Genomic DNA, 19,967 nt, shown 5'->3' on the forward strand with positions numbered 1-19,967 from the left:
ACGGATTTAAACCTCAAAGAAACATTCAATCAATCAAATAAAACAATCCATGCACACGTAATTTAGGATATACAGATTTTAGGGTTTCACTTTGAACATTAGTTCATTCGATTCTGGGTTCTTAGAGTTTATGTATACCTTAAACCTTTGATGGGTTGAATGGACCACCAAGAGAATGAGCATACGTGGACTGGTACAAACTGGAATCTTACGCGGACTGGTCCAAACTGTTTCCTTGCAGTCCGCGAGCTTAGGTTGAGCTGATCGGGACCGTTGGTACGCGAGCTGATACTTGCAGTCAAAGAACTCATAGATCTGAATGGAGATTCAGATAGAGATCAGCTTAGGTTGAGCTGATCGGGATCGTTGGTACGCGAGCTGGTACTTGCAGTCAAAGAACTCGTAGATATGGAACAGTTTGATCACGGACTGGAACAGGCTGATCGTACAATCTAGAATAGTTGAGTCGTACTGAAACTTGCAGAGATCAGTCCACAGATCGATCTTGTTGAGATCGGTGGTTGAATACAGATCTGGGTCATGATCAAAGAGAGGTGATCGATATAGATTAGGGTTTTAGCAATGGAGAGAGATTTAGGGTTTATGGTCGATATTTTATCTTAGGGTTTTAGAGATCAATCGTGCTGATAACGTGTTGTAAATTAATGGGAGAAAGAGATTGTCTATTTCTCATAATTATGGAGCCCTTTATATATATAGGGAATTACAATAGACCGTCATAGATAAATGAAAAGTATACAAATCATAAAGTGATTAGGAAAATGAAATCCTAAGCATACAAGGAAAATGAAACTGTCTAAGTAGAAAGGAAATATGCCTATTTCGTTATGACATTCACAAATCGGTTCATAACAGGTCCAACAATCTTATATAAGTAGATTTTTAAGACTCTTCTCTTTTAATAGTATTGATGTCATCATTTATTTGTTAGAATGATTGTGGTGAAAATACATAATCAAATCAGTTCTCGAATAATATCTAGGGAATAAATTATGAATATATATATATATATATATATATATATATATATATATATTCATAATCCTAAATGGAGAATGTAAAGCAGATAACTACAAATAAACTAAGTACTTATTATAATAGGAAATCTCTTTAATCCTTATCTCTTTTAATTGGCTCCAATTAGAGTCCGTTTTAACACATATATCAGTAAATATAGCAGTGCAGCCGGTTTGTTTAATAAGTTTTGACACAAATATCAATGTAAAACTGAAATCTAGAACATATAAAACATTGAGTAAAAAATAGTGAGAACTAAGGTGTAGTTTGTCCCAGTTCTGATGGCACGAGAATCTCTTCCATTTGGGAACATAACCGAAGAAGGGATAATGTCTTTAACATCCCGAATTAAAGAAAAATACCCCGTCAAATCATGTGGTAAGAAGCGCATGTATCAATAATAACATATGTTAGTTTTTTTACCCGACAACCGATCTGTAGAGCGCTTAGATTGTTGGTTTTGGAAAACATTGATCAAAAAACAATTTGATCGGAAGAGCTCATTGATATACTATTATCACTGAAGATGAGTTGTTCATGATGAATATTCTCTCCCACTTCTGCGTCCTACAGAGTTTGAGACGCGACCACTACGACCTCGCTTATTTGAGAACGAAGTAGACCGTTTTAGTTGTTGCTGTTCTGAAAACTAATATGGATAACCATGTAGAAGAAAACACTCAATCGCTTCATGACCCCTATGCTTGCAAGGTGTACAAAAACTATTTGGATCGCGACTTCACTGAGTAATAGCAGTAGCGACCAATGGTAGAGAAGGTATTGAAGAATCTGTTTGAACAGAGAAGCATATTGCTTAGTTTTAGCTTCTTTCACAAACATAGTATATATAGTTTGTTTAGCTCGTACAACACGAGAGTAGCCAGAATTTAGATCGAGAAGGGGTTCTTTCATCAATTATCTGAGGGCGAATTATAGCAAAACGAGTTTCATCAAGGTTGAAAAGAAACTTATGGATTCGAGCATCCTCTTGTTCTTTCTCGATTGCTGAAGATGCATAACAAGTATACATCATAGCAGTAGTAACATTCTGAAGCTCTTCCCAGAACTTGGAAAGCCAACCATAATACTCAAGGACTGATTTCATGTTTTGTTTTCAATTAGTAGTATCATCCCCAAGCATGCATTTAAGAACTCCATTTTTAACAGAGAATCATCATTGCAATGGTTCTCAAAGATTGAAAGCATCAGGAACGTGGGTAACAATCGACTTAATGGTACGGTTAATAGAGTTATGAATTCAACCAACAATCATATAGTTTGTAGCAGTCCAACGAGCAAGTTCAGGATTTGTCGTAGGTTTAATAATTCTACCATCGATGGAACCAATATGTGCTTGGTTTGTAGGGAGTTCCAAAACTCGGTTAAACATTTTGAGTAGTTGTCTCTTAGAATTGATGTGATGAGAGCACCGAGATTGTCGAAAGGATGAAGAGTGTGTGGAGATTCATAAGACCTTGTAATAGAAGTCATCATAGATGTAGAAAGCGCCATTGTAGTAGAATGAGTAGAATAAGACAAGTCCTTGTCCATGGCGAAAGAGTATATTGTATTGAATCAAACACTTAATCTCAAACTCAAACTCTTTATTATAACTCTAAATCCTTTAGAAAATAACTCAAAACTAAAGCTCTCTCTTATCTCACAAGTTATGCAACACTCCTTTATATATAAAACTAAGTTCCTAAACTCATTAGGAAACCCCTCTTATAGATAACTCTAACATATATTCTTTCCTAATCTCATAAGAAAGTAGTAGCTTATTCCCTAAGCTACTTCAAGTTTAAATCAACATTCTCCCCCTTAAACTTGAAATCTTCTCTTGACACATCTTGCATCCCGATTAACTCTCTCATCTCTTTAAACTTGATTCTCCCCAATGCTTTCGTAAGTATGTCTGCCTTCTGTTTCACTCCGGCAACATGCTCACCGCTTACCAAGCCCTTTTCGACACATTCTCTTATAAAATGAAATCTTGTGTGAATGTGTTTACTACGGCCATGGAATACTGGATTCTTGGACAATGCTATTGCAGATTTTTTGTCGATTCTCATCACCACCTTATCACACTTTGATCCGAGCACCTCGCCAGGTAGATCATTCAACAATATTGCTTGTTTAGATGCTTCTGTTGCAGCCATAAACTCTGCCTCACAAGAAGATAAGGCAACTATTTCTTGCTTTTGAGAGCACCATGTAATAGGGTTCCCACCGAGATAAAATATATGGCCTGTGGTGCTTTTGCCGTCATCTGGATCAACGTTATAACTGCTATCACTGTACCCGGCCAGACCTTCTTCCGATGCTTTACCAAACTTCAGTCCGTATGACAATGTACCTTTCAGATAGCGCAACACTTGCTTCAACGCAGCCTTGTGAGACTCCTTTGGGTTATGCATATACCTGCTTAGAATACCAACACTACACGCAAGATCAGGCCTTGTATGTATTAAGTATCGCAAACATCCAATGTTCCTTCGGTAATCCATCTCATCAACACTCGCTTCTTCTTCTGCTTTGCAAAGTTTCAGTCCCGTGTCCATAGGTATGTGTACTGCATTGCATTCCTTTAATCCAGCTTCTTCTACTATCTTTGCCGCATATTTCTCTTGGCTTAACACAATACACCCTTTTCTTTGAGTAACTTCTATCCCAAGGTAGTAACTCAACTTACCAAGATCAGACATATCAAACTTTGTTGCCATATCTCTCTTAAAACCGACTATCATGTCCATGTTTGAACCTGTCACAAGCAAGTCGTCCACATATACTGCTACAATCAAGAGACAGCCGTGCTCTTCCTTTCGATACAGTGACGGTTCCTTAAGGCACCGTTTGAAGTTTAACTCATGCATTACGTTGTTGAGCTTCTCGTTCCATGCCCTTGGGGCTTGTCTAAGGCCATAGAGTGCCTTCCTTAGCTTATAGACTTTAGTCTCTTTTCCTTTGATGACGAATCCCTCAGGCTGAGACACAAACACTTCCTCTTTAAGGTCACCGTGAAGGAAGGCGGTCTTGACATCTAGGTGATGCAATTCCCATCCTCGAGAGGCCGCTATCCCAATAATGAGTCTCACGGTTTCTATCCGAGCAACTGGAGCGAAGACCTCATCGAAATCTATCCCATGTTTTTGTATGTAACCTTTGGCAACCAACCTCGCCTTGTATTTATTGATGCTTCCATCAGAATTTCGCTTCACCTTGAAGATCCATTTTAGTCCAATGGCTTTGCAGTTTGGAGGAAGATCGACCAAGCTCCAAGTTTCGTTCTTCACTATTGATCTAATCTCATCTTCACAAGCATCTCTCCAAACTTTTAGCTCCTTTGCCTCTTCATAGTTCCATGGTTCCTCGTTCACCAACATTAACAGATGTTCACACTCAATCTCACATAGTGTCTCATACATCTCATCTTCTTCAGCAAGTAACTCGTAGTCTTCGAGGTAACTTGGTGCCTTGGTCACACGCGAGGAACACCTCAACTCCACTGGTGCCTCTTGTTGTGGATTTTGAGTCGCATCATAAACTTCTTCCTTCGCTTTGACATCTCCTTTGTCTTGAGAAATATCCTGATCACTAATTACTTTGAAACCAAAGTCTATCGTACCAGACATATTGTGGCCCTCTTTCTTCTCATCTGACCACTTCCACCTTTGACTTTCATTGAAAACTACGTCTCTACTAACCACAATTCTCTTAGTTATTGGGTTGACTAGTCGATAGGCTTTACTTCCGGGCTCTGTTCCAAGATGAGCCAGAGCGTGAGAACGATCGTCAAGCTTTCTCAGGTGCGGTGAGTCTATCTTCACATAACCAATGCAACCGAATACTCTTATGTGGGCAATATTAGGTTTTTTTTCCTTTAAGCTTTCGTATGGCGTTTGGAACAGCAGGGTCCTTGTTACTATCCTATTGATAAGATACGTTGCGTGTCTCACTGCTTCTCCCCATAAGAAGTTTGGAACGTCCATGTGCTTTAGGATACTTCGTGTCATCTCCATCAGCGTTCTGTTTCTCCTTTCGACAACTCCGTTTTGTTGCGGCGAATATGGTGCTGTTAAGTGACATTTGATCCCTGAGCTCTCGCAGTAATCATTAAACTCTGAAGAAGTGAATTCTCCTCCTCTGTCTGTTCGTAGTGTTTTGATCTTTGCTCCCGTCTCTTGCTCAACTAGAGCTTTAAACTTCTCAAACTTGGTGAAAGCTTCACTCTTCTCTTTCATTACTATGGTCCACATATATCTTGAATAGTCGTCGATTAAGACAAATACGTACCTGTTGTTACCGGCTGTACGTGGCGAAATAGGACCGCATAGGTCGCCATGTAATAACTCCAAAACCTCAGTTGCACGGTATGAGCTTTCTTCTGGGAATGATTTTCGTATTTGCTTCCCACACAAGCAAGCTTCGCATGTTTCTCTTTCAATGGCAAAACGCGGCATACCGATCACTAGACCCTTGTTAACCATTATCTTTAAATTGCTTAGACCTACATGTCCCAAGCGGGAGTGCCACTTTGATGTCTCTTTGTGGAGTATCTGTAGACACTTCGTATTTTCTACCTCCATAACCACTTTATATAATCGGTTTGGTGACCGTTTTGCTTTCACCAGCAGATGTTTATCTCGATCAAAGATAAACAAGTGATCTTCTTTCATTCTTACCTCACATCCCGATTCTGTAGCTTGCCCGAGGCTTATGATGTTGCTCCGGAGATCAGGAATGTAATATACGTCAGTGAGTATCTTTCTTTCGCAACTTGATGTATTAAAAAGGATGGATCCCTTTCCTTTTATGTTTATACGAGAATCATCTCCAAATCTCACCTTTCTGGCTATGCTTTTATCAATCTTTGTGAAGTACTCGAGATTCCCGGTCATGTGGTTGCTAGCGCCATTGTCTAGGTACCACAGGCTATCTCCGGTTGTGGTGAAGAGTTGTTTTGGTATGACATTTCGTTCATTGAGATACACGACCTCATTGACCATCAACTCGTCCGCTTCATGCATAGTTTCTTCTTCACTTTGTACTTCTTGAAGTTTTAGTAAACGGTCGGGACAATTTTGCGCAAAGTGTCCTATCTTGTCACACCGGAAGCATACTACCCTTGATGCATCTCTCTCCTGTGGTCGATAGTAACCTCCATTCTGTTGATATCCAAATCTCCCACGTCCTCTTCCTCGGTATCCAAATCGGCCACCTCTGCCTCTTCCTCTTGTTGAGTCATATTTCTCTTGTGGTTGAGAATCTGAATTAGCATACATAAGTTTGTTCTGACTTTGATCTTCTTGTTTCTCATCCTCTTCATCAGCAATCCTCTCTTCATATGCCTTTAACCTTCCCACAATATCCTCAAAACTTGTTTTATTAAGATCAAGGACTTGTTCTAAAGCCGCTATGATGTGTATGTATTTCTTTCTTGGTAGACTATGGAGAAACTTCTTTACTATCTTTGGCTCATCAATATTTTCTCCTAATGCTGCCGATTTTGATGATAGCTTAGAGATTCTTCCAACAAATACATCGATTGTTTCGCTTTCTTTCATCTTCAAGCGATTAAACTCTGCTGTCAGGGTTTGTAGGCGTGCTTCTCGCACACAGTCAGCTCCCATGTGCCTCATCTTTATCGCTTCCCATATGTCCTTTGCGGTATCAAGGTTCCCTACTTGCAGTATCAGCGATTCTGGTACTGATTGTGAAAGCAATGCTTTCGCTAGATCATTCTTCTCACCATTCTCCTCTCCCGGGTCAATGGCCTCCCAGGCCTTGTGAACTTTCAACGCTGCCTTCATCCGCATTGTCCATACCGTGTAGTTGGTGTCGGTGAGTAATGGACACTGTATGGACGTAGAGCCACCGCTCTTATGGTTTGTGTTAACCGTTGATTGAATGATATCTCCCATGGCTTAGGCAAAGCTCCTTTTGTTTGATCCAAAACGCTCTGATACCAATTATTGAATCAAACACTTAATCTCAAACTCAAAATTAATCTCACACAATGCTTTAGAAAATATCTCAAAAAACTAAAGCTCTCTATCTCTCACACCCTTATGCCACACAATGACATCTTATCCTTTATATATAAAACTAAGTTCCTAAACTCATTAGGAAACCCCTCTTATAGATAACTCTAACATATATTCTTTCCTAATCTCATAAGAAAGTGGTAGCTTATTCCCTAAGCTACTTCAAGTTTAAATCAACATATTGTAGGACTAGTAGTAAGAAAATTGGAGATTTATGCGAAAACGGAAAAAAATATGAAAGCATTTGATCGAAGAATCAATTCCGCTTAGATGCCATGTTATGATAAGAAAAATTGTGTGTGTTTTTAATTTATGTACAAAAATGACTATATATACCAATGTAGCGATTATGATTGGTTGAGGTTGTGGCTTTCTATTTTTGCGCCAAGATTTAGGCTTTAGATTTTAAGCTTTAGCTTTAATTTATTTTGTTGTAGAAATTTTTTCGGAAATGAAAACTCTAAAGAAAATGTTTTTTTAATGCTAACATATTTTTTTTTACAATGTTTTTGCTTTGAATTCAGTATTAAAAATAAAAACATGATTGCTTTAGCAAATAGCTGTAGAAATTAAAAAAACCATCCACGGCTTCTATGGTCAGTACCGATCATCCCTTTATCTCAGGAATAAACATGCAGGACACTGGACTATTCTATCGAATTATCATATCTATAGAATTTGTTCTATATAAAAATCAAAGAAAGAAAGGTAGAATTGTAGTCGTAGATGCCTATTCTCTCTACATTCTTTGGTCGAATGCCACTAGAACCGGATTAAATTAGTTGACGAATACCAAACCGAATACCGTGTAGAAGAAAAAGTCACATTTAAAAGATGACAGAAAGCTGATACTTGGAGCCTAACGAACTCCACGTCATCTCCTAAGTTTCGTCCATTGATTTTGAAGACGTCTTCTAACAGTAACCCTTCAATCTTTTATGTGATTCCACTCTACCTTCATTCTCTTTCTTTTTTTTCTTCTTTTCAAAACATCTAAAAAACAAAAAACTGCATTGCAACTTGTATTGTAGTGAACTTTCCCATCCAAGATTTAAAACATTAAAAAAAAAAATTTTAAACATTTTTGCATGTTGTAATTGAACACGATATATAGAACTTCTAAATCTTTGGTCCTTGATTGACTTACAGTAACGCACTATGGCCCGAAATTTTGATTTACCAACATGAATATATAATCATCTTTAGACCCACAATCAAACCTAAGAGATGTGAGGAAGCACGATTCATACAGTTTGCATTGCTTTTTTTTTTTTTTGATCAAAACAGTTTGCATTGCTATTAATGTTTCTTCTATATCAAACCAAGTAATACCGAAATATAAAAAGGTAATAATGTTGGCTTGTGAATAAAGTAAGAAAATTAAATTATGTTATTTCAGAAGAGGAAGTATGTCACATGTAAATTGGATCATCATACTTTTCATGGAGAACTTCCACAAGGAAGCCATTGACTTCCACCTTTCTCGATTTCCAGCTTGACCCTTTTTTGTCTTTTGAAGCTATGAGAACTTTATGTATAAAATATTTAAACTACGATCGACGAAAATTTTAATTATTTATTTAATTTGTGAACAAGGTTGAAATAAATTGATTCGACAAATTTTATTAATAAAGTCAACCTATTAGTATGGTAGTTTTTAGCCACCTATAAATGACGTGTTTTAATCTAACCTATTGAACATTGATGTGGCAAACAATGTAGATGAGACGCATTCTACTTCCACATAGTAAATTAGGTTCATTCCAAAAATAAAAAAATAGCTTGTATTCCATGTCTACGATTAATTAATAAATCATAATAAAAAATAAAACAAATAATTCAGCATATTTTGACTCGTGCGGATCTAGAACTTTTCTGTTTATCCTCCTTATCCTGTCTTTTCTCGAAATTCTATAATTTCAAAGTAAAACACGCAATTACCATTAGAATAAAACAAATAAAAAAGAGTTCTCAACTTGTCTTCCTGAAATGGTCTTTACCTCTATCTTTAGATTTCTCCTCCACATCTACTGATAGATAGGTTTAAAGAAAAGCTTTATCTTCTTGTTCACACGTAAGTACTTTTCATAGCCTCAATTTCTAAACACTTACGATATCAGTAAATGCATATCTTTATAGCTACACAAGAATAAAGAAACTATACACATATTTACCCAATTGCTTGTGAATGTATAATATACTTTCCATACTTTCCATATAATATGATTGAATTTTAACCCTCTTCCAAGGAAGTATATTATATATATATGGCATAGAATACAAGAAACGCCCATCATATTATCATCTCCTCTCTGATCCAGCGAGAAAAACAAAACAAAAAGCCAAAATGGGTGCAGACGCAATCCAAACGAACGGTGGTGATCCCGCCAAGTTAACCGTCGTAGAAGGGATCAAACGGTTGAGATGCGCCGTGAAGAACTACGAGTGGGGCAAACTCGGGCATGACTCACTGGTTGCGAGACTCCACGAGGCCAATTCAGGGAACCGTGTCGACCCGGCGGTTCCTCACGCCGAGTTGTGGATGGGTACTCACGAGTCAGGCCCGAGTCACGTTGTAAAGGAAGAGGAACTCGGGTCGGGTCATGGTGGGTCCGAATGCATGGTTACGTTGAAGTCGTGGGTTTCGGATAACCCGGATGTGCTCGGGTCTAGAGCCGTGGACAAATGGGGATGTGATCTTCCTTTCCTCTTCAAGGTATATAATTATATTACCATTTAATCTCAGACATATATTTTCAAGTTCTATTTATGGTCAAACTTTCTTGTTTTGTTAAATAATTAAGGAATTAAAATATTTATTTGGTCATCAAATCCTAATCAGGATTTTTCCTCTGTTTTCATACTAAAATTTTGATTTTTTCTTTGTTCAAAAAATAATAAAATTTTTGTCCTTTTAGTTTCTGTTTGTATATATATTAGATCTGTTTACATTTTGACTCTGTTTTTTAGAACGAAAACTCTGTTTTCTTATCTAAAAATAGATTTTCTTTGTGTGTGTTTTAAAGTTAATACATAAAGATTTGAATTCTAACGATAAGTTTTCGTCGTTGTAAAATTAGCTTTTGTCAGTGACAAAAGCGTTGTCGATTCAAGCACATCCAAACAGGGCATTAGCAGAGAAATTGCATAGAGAAGAGCCTCTTCTTTACAGAGATGCTAACCATAAGCCTGAGATCGCGCTGGCAATTACTCCTTTTCAAGCACTTTGTGGTTTCGTATCTCTTAAGGTACACTGTTCAGATTCTTCTCTCTCTCAGGTTCTGAAAACCTTTAACTAGTTATTTTATAGGTAACTTTTAGTTAGGTTGGTTTTTGGGTTAAGACTATCTCGGTTAAATTGTTGATAAATTCCCTAGAACATCAATTTTTAAGTTTTTGTGCAAAAATAGTTTTAAAAAAATGACCAAAACAAATTTTATTATAAAGTAAAAATATATTTATATAAGTAATCTTAGAAATGATATTTGAGGGAATTGTCCTAAATTGTTTTTCATGCCATGTGGAATTACACTCGGTTTTTTAGCTTGTATTGTAGATCCGGTTGATTATTCGGATTGGATAGTTTGGTTTAACAATCGGTGATGTTCAATCAAGATAAACCGATCTGATCTAAAAGCAAAATCAAACCCAAATAACTGAAACATGAACCCAAATTGAACTAATGCCAAATTGAATGAACACTTTCTGTGGGACATGGGTCGTTCCAATTAATTTGTTTACTTTTGGAGTTCGGTTCACAATGGTTCACCTCAGTTAAACCGAATTAATTTTTATCGGATTTGGGTTATTACGGTTGTTTTGCCTATTTACATATGCTAAAACAAAAATTGAACTGGTTTTGTAACAGGAACTAAGGGAAGTGATTGCCAATGTACCAGAGATCACAGAGCTCGTTGGAAGTAAAGCTGCAGATGAAATCTTCACCGTCAACGAAAAAGACGGAGACGAGAGTATAAAATCCGTTGTCCGTTTGATCTTCACACAGTTAATGTCTGCAAGTAACAATGAGACGAAACGAGTCATATCTGAGATGAAGATGCGTCTAATCACGGAGACAAACCACCGTGAGCTATCTGAGAAGGAGAAGTTAATTTTGGAACTAGAGAAACAGTATCCAGGTGACGTAGGCGTGATCTCAGCTTTCTTTTTTAACTACGTCAAGCTTAATCCCGGAGAGGCTTTGTATTTGGATGCGGACGAGCCACACGCTTACATCTCCGGCGACTGTGTCGAGTGTATGGCGGCTTCAGACAACGTTGTTAGAGCAGGTCTCACTCCTAAACACCGCGATGTCCAGACGCTATGCTCTATGCTTACCTATAAACTGGTAACTTTCTTTACACGTTAACGTTTTGGTTAAGTTAGTGAACCGAATAGGCCTAGCCAAAACCGAATTTTTGTTTGGTTATTGATTAACTGTACCGGATTTGTTTCAGGGCTACCCGGAGATTTTGAAAGGATTTCCTCTGACTCCATACATTACAAGATATCTTCCCCCATTTGATGAATTTGAAGTGGACCATTGTGATCTTCCTACAGGGAAATCGACGATTTTTCCGGCCATACCCGGGCCTTCGGTTTATCTGGTTATAGAAGGAACAGGGAAACTGCAAACCGGTTCATCTCAATTGTTGGTTAACCGAGGAGATGTTTTGTTTGTTCCGGCTCATAACGAGATTCAGGTAACAGGAGAAAGTGATGTGATAAAGCTTTACAGAGCTGGAGTCAGCAGCAGATTCTTCCAGACACTCTAGACAAAGTATAAATACATTTATACATTTGTTTCTTTACTTCTAAATATAACCATAGGGATCAATGCGTTGACGTGATCATGGTATCTTGGTCCATGTTCTTTATTTTCCCAATGGCCTACTGCGTATTAAGGTTTTAACGAGTTGTTATATTTGATTAACTTCTGCTCTTTCACTTTATAACCGAATTTATATGTAAAATGATTTAAAAACGATATTTTTTTCTTCTTCTTGTGGCGGTGTATTCATTCAGCTTCTCATCCGTGATGGGTGTTATCAAATCGCTGGAACCAACAAAACAATTATTTCCCAACATAAACGGAAGAGAAACATAATTAGCCTGAGAGAGACTAAGAAAAAGGTTTGTTAGAGAGGAAGACGAAGAAGAAATGCTTTTCTCATGAATTGTAAATGTAACTAACTACATGGTGTTTATATATTATGACTATAATATAGCTTATTATATACAAGCTAAACCCGCAAAAAAGAAATTGTATTTTAACTAGTTTAATTACAATAATTAACTCTAATAGCCACCCTCACGATGTGTTTCATTATGAAAGATTTAATAAAATTTTGAGTTAAAAAAAAGGCCACTCTCAAGAAGTGCTGAAGATACTATGAATGCTCATATTGGACTTAATCTATGGTTTGATAAGTTATCAGCCATTTGGTCCTTTGTTTGTATATGTATGGTTTTGAGTAAACCATTATCAATCTTCTCTGGAACAATATGTCGACAATCTAGCTCTATATGTTTAATCCGCTTGTAGAAAGCCAGAATAGTAGCAACGTAAATGTAACTGTACTTTCAGAAAACAAAACAGGAGGTGAAGATGGTTCAACCAGTAATGACTTCAGAAGAGTACAAAACCACATCATTTCACAAGAAGCAAGAGCTAAAGCTCTATATTCAGCTTCAGCTGATGATCTAGAAATTGTGTGTTGTTTCTTAGAACTCTACCAAATTATAGAATCACCAAGAAACATACTGAAACCTGTAGTAGAACGTATACTAACAACACAAGCATCCCAATTATCATCAGTAAAACCTTTGAGTGTAAGATCATAGGATGCATAATAGAATAACCCTTACAAAACAGTACCTTTGATTTATAAAGTGCTGGGAGATGAGACAACATGGCGCTGATGAATACTGACAAGAGTTTAAATGTAATATATATGACCTTGTAATTGTCAGATACATTAGATGACCAGGAATCCGATTATACAACTCATGATCTTCAATCAAGTCTCCATCTTCCTCTGACAGTTTCAAATTAGGAGCGATGTGTACTGAAGAATCAGATATCTCTAATGCACTCTTCCTCTGGCAAAGAGATGTTCCATCAGATCTAGAGATTCCAGTCCCAAATAAAATTTTAAGGAGCCAAGACCTCGAAGTTTGAAGAATAATTCCAATTCTTATGCAATTTTGGCTCCAACTTCATCACTTGTATTGACAATAATGATGTCATCTACATACACCAAATCATCATTTGTTTGATAAACAAATAATATGTGATCACCATGAGCTTTATCAAAACCAAGATAAAGGAGTGATGCAGAAATTTTCTTACGGCACTGTCGACATGCTTGTTTGAATCCATAAATGGATTTCTTCAGTTTATAACAAATTGCATTCGGCGGCAAGATGTTCCCCTATCATGCTTGTTCAAGATGGGAACAATTCATATCTTGCATGATATTAATTTAATGACATCAGGCCCAGTCCGTAAATCATAAAAAGAAGCGAACTCCTCACTTTCTAGTCAATAAAACACCACAAACCACTGTACCATATGTAATGGTTTATTAATTTGGCACCCTAGTTATTTAGCTAATTCTCGCGTCTAAAAAAGCTGCATGCTACGCTCTAGGCAAAGGCTAAACCTGACAGTTATACCCCCACTATTTGAGAAAATAATAAGATAGTTTGGGTGGACTTTTTTCAAGATATCATTTGGATCTTTTTGATCCAAAAATTTTGGTTTTGTTTGGTCAGTTTCCACCTTGTCTAATCAACAAAAGTAACACATAAAACAAATGTATTCTACGTATTCTGTTGCGATTATTTATTAAAGAAAGTAAAATATAAAATTTTTTAGATAAAATAGTAAAAAAAATTATATTTTCTTTTTATGGAGATTTCTCATATGTATTATTTTCTTATAAGATATTTTACTTAAATAATTTATATTTAAATAAAAGATAATTTGAATTTTTTACTGCAAATAAGATATATTCAAATCTAGCAAAATAACATAAAAACTTACAAATTCACTTGGCATAGTTCCAAGATAATAATTTTTATGTTATTTAATTGGAAAACTTTTAAAGAAGAATGACTAAATTATGTACATGATCCACACTGCACAAAATAATTGAATATACTATGGTTAAATGGAAATAAAAATGAATATCCAAGACTCTTATCTTCAAATCTTACCCTAAAGAATTCACATCTACTTATGGTTACATCATAGATTTTCAGTGGGGCCACCGTTTGCTTTAAGATATAGTTTGAAAAATGCTTCTACACCTCAATCATGTGATAAAAGTGTTAATGTGAATCTATTTTTCTAATAATTACTTCATGTTAATAACATCACTTCTTTTATTTTTGCCTAACTTCAATAAAGACAATCCAAAGATTAAGTTCACTTAGTTTTACTATACCTCAACTTTGTAAAATTCATGTTTCGATCCATTGTCATTTGATTTTTTAAATACAAAATTCAAAATAAAATATTTTTATAGCATTACATATTTATTTCTTAGGACATTTGAGGACCCAAAAGAAAATATCTTGCAACCCAGAAAACAAAGATTAAATCCGGAAATTAAAACAAAAGATAAAATATATAAAAATATGATAAATCAAAGGCAGGGAAGGATAAAGTTTTGTTGTTTACACAAAGCAATGAAGCTGTGTAATTAAGCATCAGTGAAGCTTGGTGGCTTGTAGGCGATGAAACTGATGCACTGGGCTTGACGATTGTTGTCGAATCCGATGATCCTAATGAAGGCATTGGGGTACTCCTGTTTGCATTCTTCCACTTCCTTCAACACCTGAGCTGGGTCAGTGCATCCGAACAAAGGAAGCTTCCACATTGTCCAGTATCGTCCATCATAGTATCCAGGGATGTTTCCATGCTCACGGTATACAAAACCGTGCTACGAAAAACAATTATACAAACCATAAATCGAGATTCCTTATTTTCATTTACTACAAAAAAATATGCATAAGATCTTTAAGCATAGTTTGAGATGGCTACAAGATTCGTATGGTGATTATCTACAACTTAGTATCATTTACAAGATCTCTTTATTATAAATATTTCTAAATGTTCATTTTTCAGTTTTTCTTACCTCCAACTCGAATTCAATACATGGAGTCCACTTGTTGCGGATAAGGTAGTCAACTTCCTTGGCTATTTCGACATCGGTAAGGTCAGGAAGGTAAGATAGAGTCTCAAACTTCTTCTTGCCAACAGGAGGCCACACCTGTTTATTACCAATCAACAAAAGAAATATTAGTTTTGAATAATTCAGAATTAAAAACCATCAATTTATTTTGGGTATAAGAAATATGTATGACCTTCATGCAATTAACTCTTCCGCCATTGCTTGTGATGGAAGTAATTTCGGTGTTGGCCTTACATGTCATTGGGAAAGCAGCAGAGGACTTAAGTCCGATGAATGGTGCGACCATTGTGGAATGAGCCAGAGAAGAGGTCATTGTAGCGGAAGAGAGCATAACGGAAGCCATATCACCTTTCCTATTTCTTCTTTACTATGTGAGTTAGGTTTGGGTATAATGCTTTGGCTGTCTATATATAATGGTATCAACAATGGAAACAAGCCGCAGAGTGATAAGAGGGTTGAGAATCCAAGAGATTAGAGTAGAATAGAATTCAGACCGTTGAAATTTTGAGTGGATATGGATGAAGTTTAATTGAATTGTAACAGCCACAAAGGATAAGAAAAGGTGGTGATACCCCTATTGGTTTGAACCATTAAAATAATGCCACCTGGAAGATAATTTCATGAACCTTATCTTTATCTATAAATGAAATGGGTGATGATGGTGCTACTCATTTTATTTTCTGTTGGGTTTGACCTCTTCTTCAATGGGAAACAAATAATATTATTTAAGACTTTATAGATGTTCTGCATTTATCATATTCAATTTAGTTTAAATGATATGGTAAGGCCCAAATTAAAACTTAGATTGGGCCTTTAAAAATGTGAATAAATTTTCATGCCTAAAATGAAAATCTAAAAATATGTAATCATAATAACTGATGTGAAAGTTAATATACTAAAAATATTGATATATAAATTTAGAGGATTTCTAGTTATATTCATTACAATTTGTCTCTCTCTATTTCAATATTCTTATACTCAATTTTACTTTGTCCCAAATGGTCGACAATTTGTATCATTTAATTCAAGATGTGAATCTAGGAGTCGAATTTACTACTAGCCTTTCCTGTGGAAATATGTAATGAATCAGTATGGATGAATCAATATTTAATATAAGAAGATCCTTGATTCAAAGAAAACAAAACCTCATGGTGATAATAACATGTTTGCCACTGATCTGTGGCTTAATGGGTAACACCAGTGGGTGGATAATTGAAAAGTAAAATTCTAATTCGTTTTTCCTCTTGGCTTTTTAGTGATTCTATGTTGATGATTTATAGGTGGGATTTGGATGTGGATAACCTATCATTCAACACAATACCATTTTGGGGGAGGAGGGGGGAGGGGGGGGAATACCACTCCAATTCCTAACCTCTAACAGCACCTATCACATAGGTGACAAACAATATAAAATCACTGGAAGTGTATTTCAATATGAAAGCAACATCGGCCGTTGAATTTTTTTGAATCAAGTTAAAATGCAATGTCGATATCCTCCTACGATTTCAGAAAAGCATTGCTGGAAAACACAGATAAGTTCAGAATCTTCGATCTTTTAAGATCACTAGAGGTGATGATGTGATTTGTGACAACCTGATTATATAGGTTTTAATCAAGTTTGATCATGGTATTTTAGAGTATGTGAATGAGTATTACGTTTATGGAAAGTTTTGTTTTTTATTCTTTGAAGTGGTTTTCAAGGTTCGAATAACTTTTTCACAATTTAGGATGTGGTATGTTAGACTGTGTATGATAATGAAATAGTTTAGATCGAAATGTTAAATGTGAAAAACGTAGAATTGAATATATAAATGAATTGGTATGTTAAATAGAAAATGTTAAGGAAACAGATCAAGAAGGAGACTAACTAAAAAAAGTACGAGACTAAGCAATGAATTTAAATAAGAAAAGTATGTTTTGGTTTTGGGTTGTAAAAGATATTAATATCATTTTTGGTCTTTAAGCCGTATGTTGGCTTCAGCTACGAGGGAACTTCGTGTCGGGTCGCTTCGGGCCATGTGAGGGACCTTCGGAGTCGTGTGGCTTTGGGTCATATGACGGTCCGACTGGTCAAGTGGCTTTGGGCCAAGAAAGCCAAGACCTCGAAGTTTGAAGAATGATTCCAATTCTAATGCAATTTTGGTTCCAACTTCATCACTTGTATTGACAATAATGATGTCATCTACATACACCAAATCATCATTTGTTTGATAAACAAATAATATGTGATCACCATGAGCTTTATCAAAACCAAGATAAAGGAGTGATGCAGAAATTTTCTTACGGCACTGTCGACATGCTTGTTTGAGTCCATAAATGGATTTCTTCAGTTTATAACAAACTGCATTCGGCGGCAAAATGTTCCCCTATCTTGCTTCTTCAAGATGGGAACAATTCATATCTTGCATGATATTAATTTAATGTCATCAGGCCCAGTCCGTAAATCATAAGAAAGAAGCGAACTCCTCACTTTCTAGTTAATAAAACACCATAAAACCACTGTACCATAGGTAATGGTTTATTAATTTGACACCCTAGTTATTTAGTTAATTATGGCGTTTAAAAAAGCTGCATGCTACGCTCTAGGTAAAGGCTAAACCTGACAGTTATACCCCCACTATTTGAGAAAATAATAAGATAGTTTGGGTGGACTTTTTCAAGATACTATTTGGATCTTTTTGACCCAAAAATTTTGGTTTTGTTTGGTCAGTTTCCACCTTGTCTAATCAACAAAAGTAATACATAAAACAAATGTATTCTACGTATTCTGTTGCGATTATTTATTAAAGCAAATAACATATAAACTTTTTTTGATAAAATAGTAAAAAAATTATATTGTCCTTTTATGGAGATTTCTCATATGTATTATTTTCTTATAAGATATTTTACTTAAATAATTTCTATTTAAATAAAAGATAATTTGAATTTTTACTGTAAATAAGATATATTCAAATCTAGCCAAATAACATAAAAAGTTACAAATTCACTTGGCATAGTTCCAAGATAATAATTTTTTTATAAGTTATTTAATTGGAAAACTTTTATTGAAGAATGACTAAATTATGTACATGATCCACACTGCACAAAATAATTGAATATACTATGGTTAAATGGAAATAAAAATGAATATCCAAGACTCTTATCTTCAAATCTTATCCTAAAGAATTCACATCCACTTATGCTTACATCATAGATTTTCAGTGGGGCCATCGTTTGCTTTAAGATATAGTTTAAAAAATGCTTCTATACCTCAATCATGTGATAAAAGTGTTAATGTGAATCTATTTTTCTAATAATTACTTCATGTTAATAACATCACTTCTTTTATTTTTGCCTAACTTCAATAAAGAAAATCCAAAGATTAAATTCACTTAGTTTACTATACCTCAACTTTGTAAAATTAATGTTTCGATCCATTGTCATTTGATTTTTTAAATACAAAATTCAAAATAAAATATTTTTATAACATTACATATTTATTTCTTAGGACATTTGAGGACCTAAAAGAAAATATCTTGCAACCTGGAAAACAAAGATTAAATCCGGAATTTAAACAAAAGATAAAATATATAAAAAGATGATAAATCAAAGGCAGGGAAGGATAAAGTTTTGTTGTTTACACAAAGCAATGAAGCTGTGTAATTAAGCATCAGTGAAGCTTGGCGGCTTGTAGGCGATGAAACTGATGCACTGGGCTTGACGATTGTTGTCGAATCCGATGATCCTAATGAAGGCATTGGGGTACTCCTGTTTGCATTCTTCCACTTCCTTCAACACCTGAGCTGGGTCAGTGCATCCGAACAAAGGAAGCTTCCACATTGTCCAGTATCGTCCATCATAGTATCCAGGGATGTTTCCATGCTCACGGTATACAAAACCGTGCTACGAAAAACAATTATACAAACCATAAATCGAGATTCCTTATTTTCATTTACTACAAAAAAATATGCATAAGATCTTTAAGCATAGTTTGAGATGGCTACAAGATTCGTATGGTGATTATCTACAACTTAGTATCATTTACAAGATCTCTTTATTATAAATATTTCTAAATGTTCATTTTTCAGTTTTTCTTACCTCCACCTCGAATTCAATACATGGAGTCCACTTGTTGCGGATAAGGTAGTCAACTTCCTTGGCTATTTCGACATCGGTAAGGTCAGGAAGGTAAGATAGAGTCTCAAACTTCTTCTTGCCAACAGGAGGCCACACCTGTTTATTACCAATCAACAAAAGAAATATTAGTTTTGAATAATTCAGAATTAAAAACCATCAATTTATTTTGGGTATAAGAAATATGTATGACCTTCATGCAGTTAATTCTTCCGCCGTTGCTTGTGATGGAAGTAATTTCGGTGTTGGCCTTACATGTCATTGGGAAAGCAGCAGAGGACTTAAGTCCGATGAATGGTGCGACCATTGTGGAATGAGCCAGAGAAGAGGTCATTGTAGCGGAAGAGAGCATAACGGAAGCCATATCACCTTTCCTATTTCTTCTTTACTATGTGAGTTAGGTTTGGGTATAATGCTTTGGCTGTCTATATATAATGGTATCAACAATGGAAACAAGCCGCAGAGTGATAAGAGGGTTGAGAATCCAAGAGATTAGAGTAGAATAGAATTCAGACCGTTGAAATTTTGAGTGGATATGGATGAAGTTTAATTGAATTGTAACAGCCACAAA

At 35.7% G+C, this 19,967-nt stretch overlaps 3 protein-coding genes across 4 annotated transcripts; 1 reads left to right on the plus strand and 2 right to left on the minus strand.

The window, feature by feature from the left end:
* The first annotated feature begins 9,060 nt into the window (after positions 1 to 9,060).
* LOC106322610 (mannose-6-phosphate isomerase 2) lies at positions 9,061 to 12,318 on the plus strand. 2 transcript variants are annotated; one of them, XM_013760683.1, is made up of 5 exons: positions 9,061 to 9,156; positions 9,404 to 9,798; positions 10,163 to 10,330; positions 10,951 to 11,430; positions 11,540 to 12,318. In XM_013760683.1, exons 2-5 carry the CDS (start codon positions 9,430 to 9,432, stop codon positions 11,855 to 11,857), a joined length of 1,335 nt encoding a protein of 444 aa, XP_013616137.1. In that variant the 5' UTR covers positions 9,061 to 9,156; positions 9,404 to 9,429; the 3' UTR covers positions 11,858 to 12,318. The 2 variants fall into 2 exon arrangements, with proteins under 2 accessions (XP_013616137.1, XP_013616136.1); XM_013760682.1 differs by lacking the exon at positions 9,061 to 9,156 and having other exon boundaries at positions 9,164 to 9,798; positions 11,540 to 12,317.
* A 2,341-nt stretch (positions 12,319 to 14,659) lies between these two features.
* On the minus strand, positions 14,660 to 15,791 carry LOC106325660 (ribulose bisphosphate carboxylase small chain 1A, chloroplastic-like). Its single transcript, XM_013763724.1, has 3 exons — positions 15,456 to 15,791; positions 15,227 to 15,361; positions 14,660 to 15,031 (listed from the first exon to the last, which is right to left on the minus strand). The coding sequence occupies exons 1-3, from the start codon at positions 15,624 to 15,626 to the stop codon at positions 14,792 to 14,794; spliced, it is 546 nt and encodes a 181-aa protein (XP_013619178.1). The 5' UTR covers positions 15,627 to 15,791; the 3' UTR covers positions 14,660 to 14,791.
* A 3,006-nt stretch (positions 15,792 to 18,797) lies between these two features.
* Positions 18,798 to 19,924, minus strand: LOC106325710 (ribulose bisphosphate carboxylase small chain 1A, chloroplastic-like). The gene is made up of 3 exons (XM_013763768.1): positions 19,590 to 19,924; positions 19,361 to 19,495; positions 18,798 to 19,165 (listed from the first exon to the last, which is right to left on the minus strand). The coding sequence occupies exons 1-3, from the start codon at positions 19,758 to 19,760 to the stop codon at positions 18,926 to 18,928; spliced, it is 546 nt and encodes a 181-aa protein (XP_013619222.1). The 5' UTR covers positions 19,761 to 19,924; the 3' UTR covers positions 18,798 to 18,925.
* Positions 19,925 to 19,967: the final 43 nt, after the last annotated feature.

Source organism: Brassica oleracea, chromosome C2, assembly GCF_000695525.1.
Source record: "Brassica oleracea var. oleracea cultivar TO1000 chromosome C2, BOL, whole genome shotgun sequence".
Classification (NCBI taxonomy): Eukaryota; Viridiplantae; Streptophyta; class Magnoliopsida; order Brassicales; family Brassicaceae; genus Brassica; species Brassica oleracea.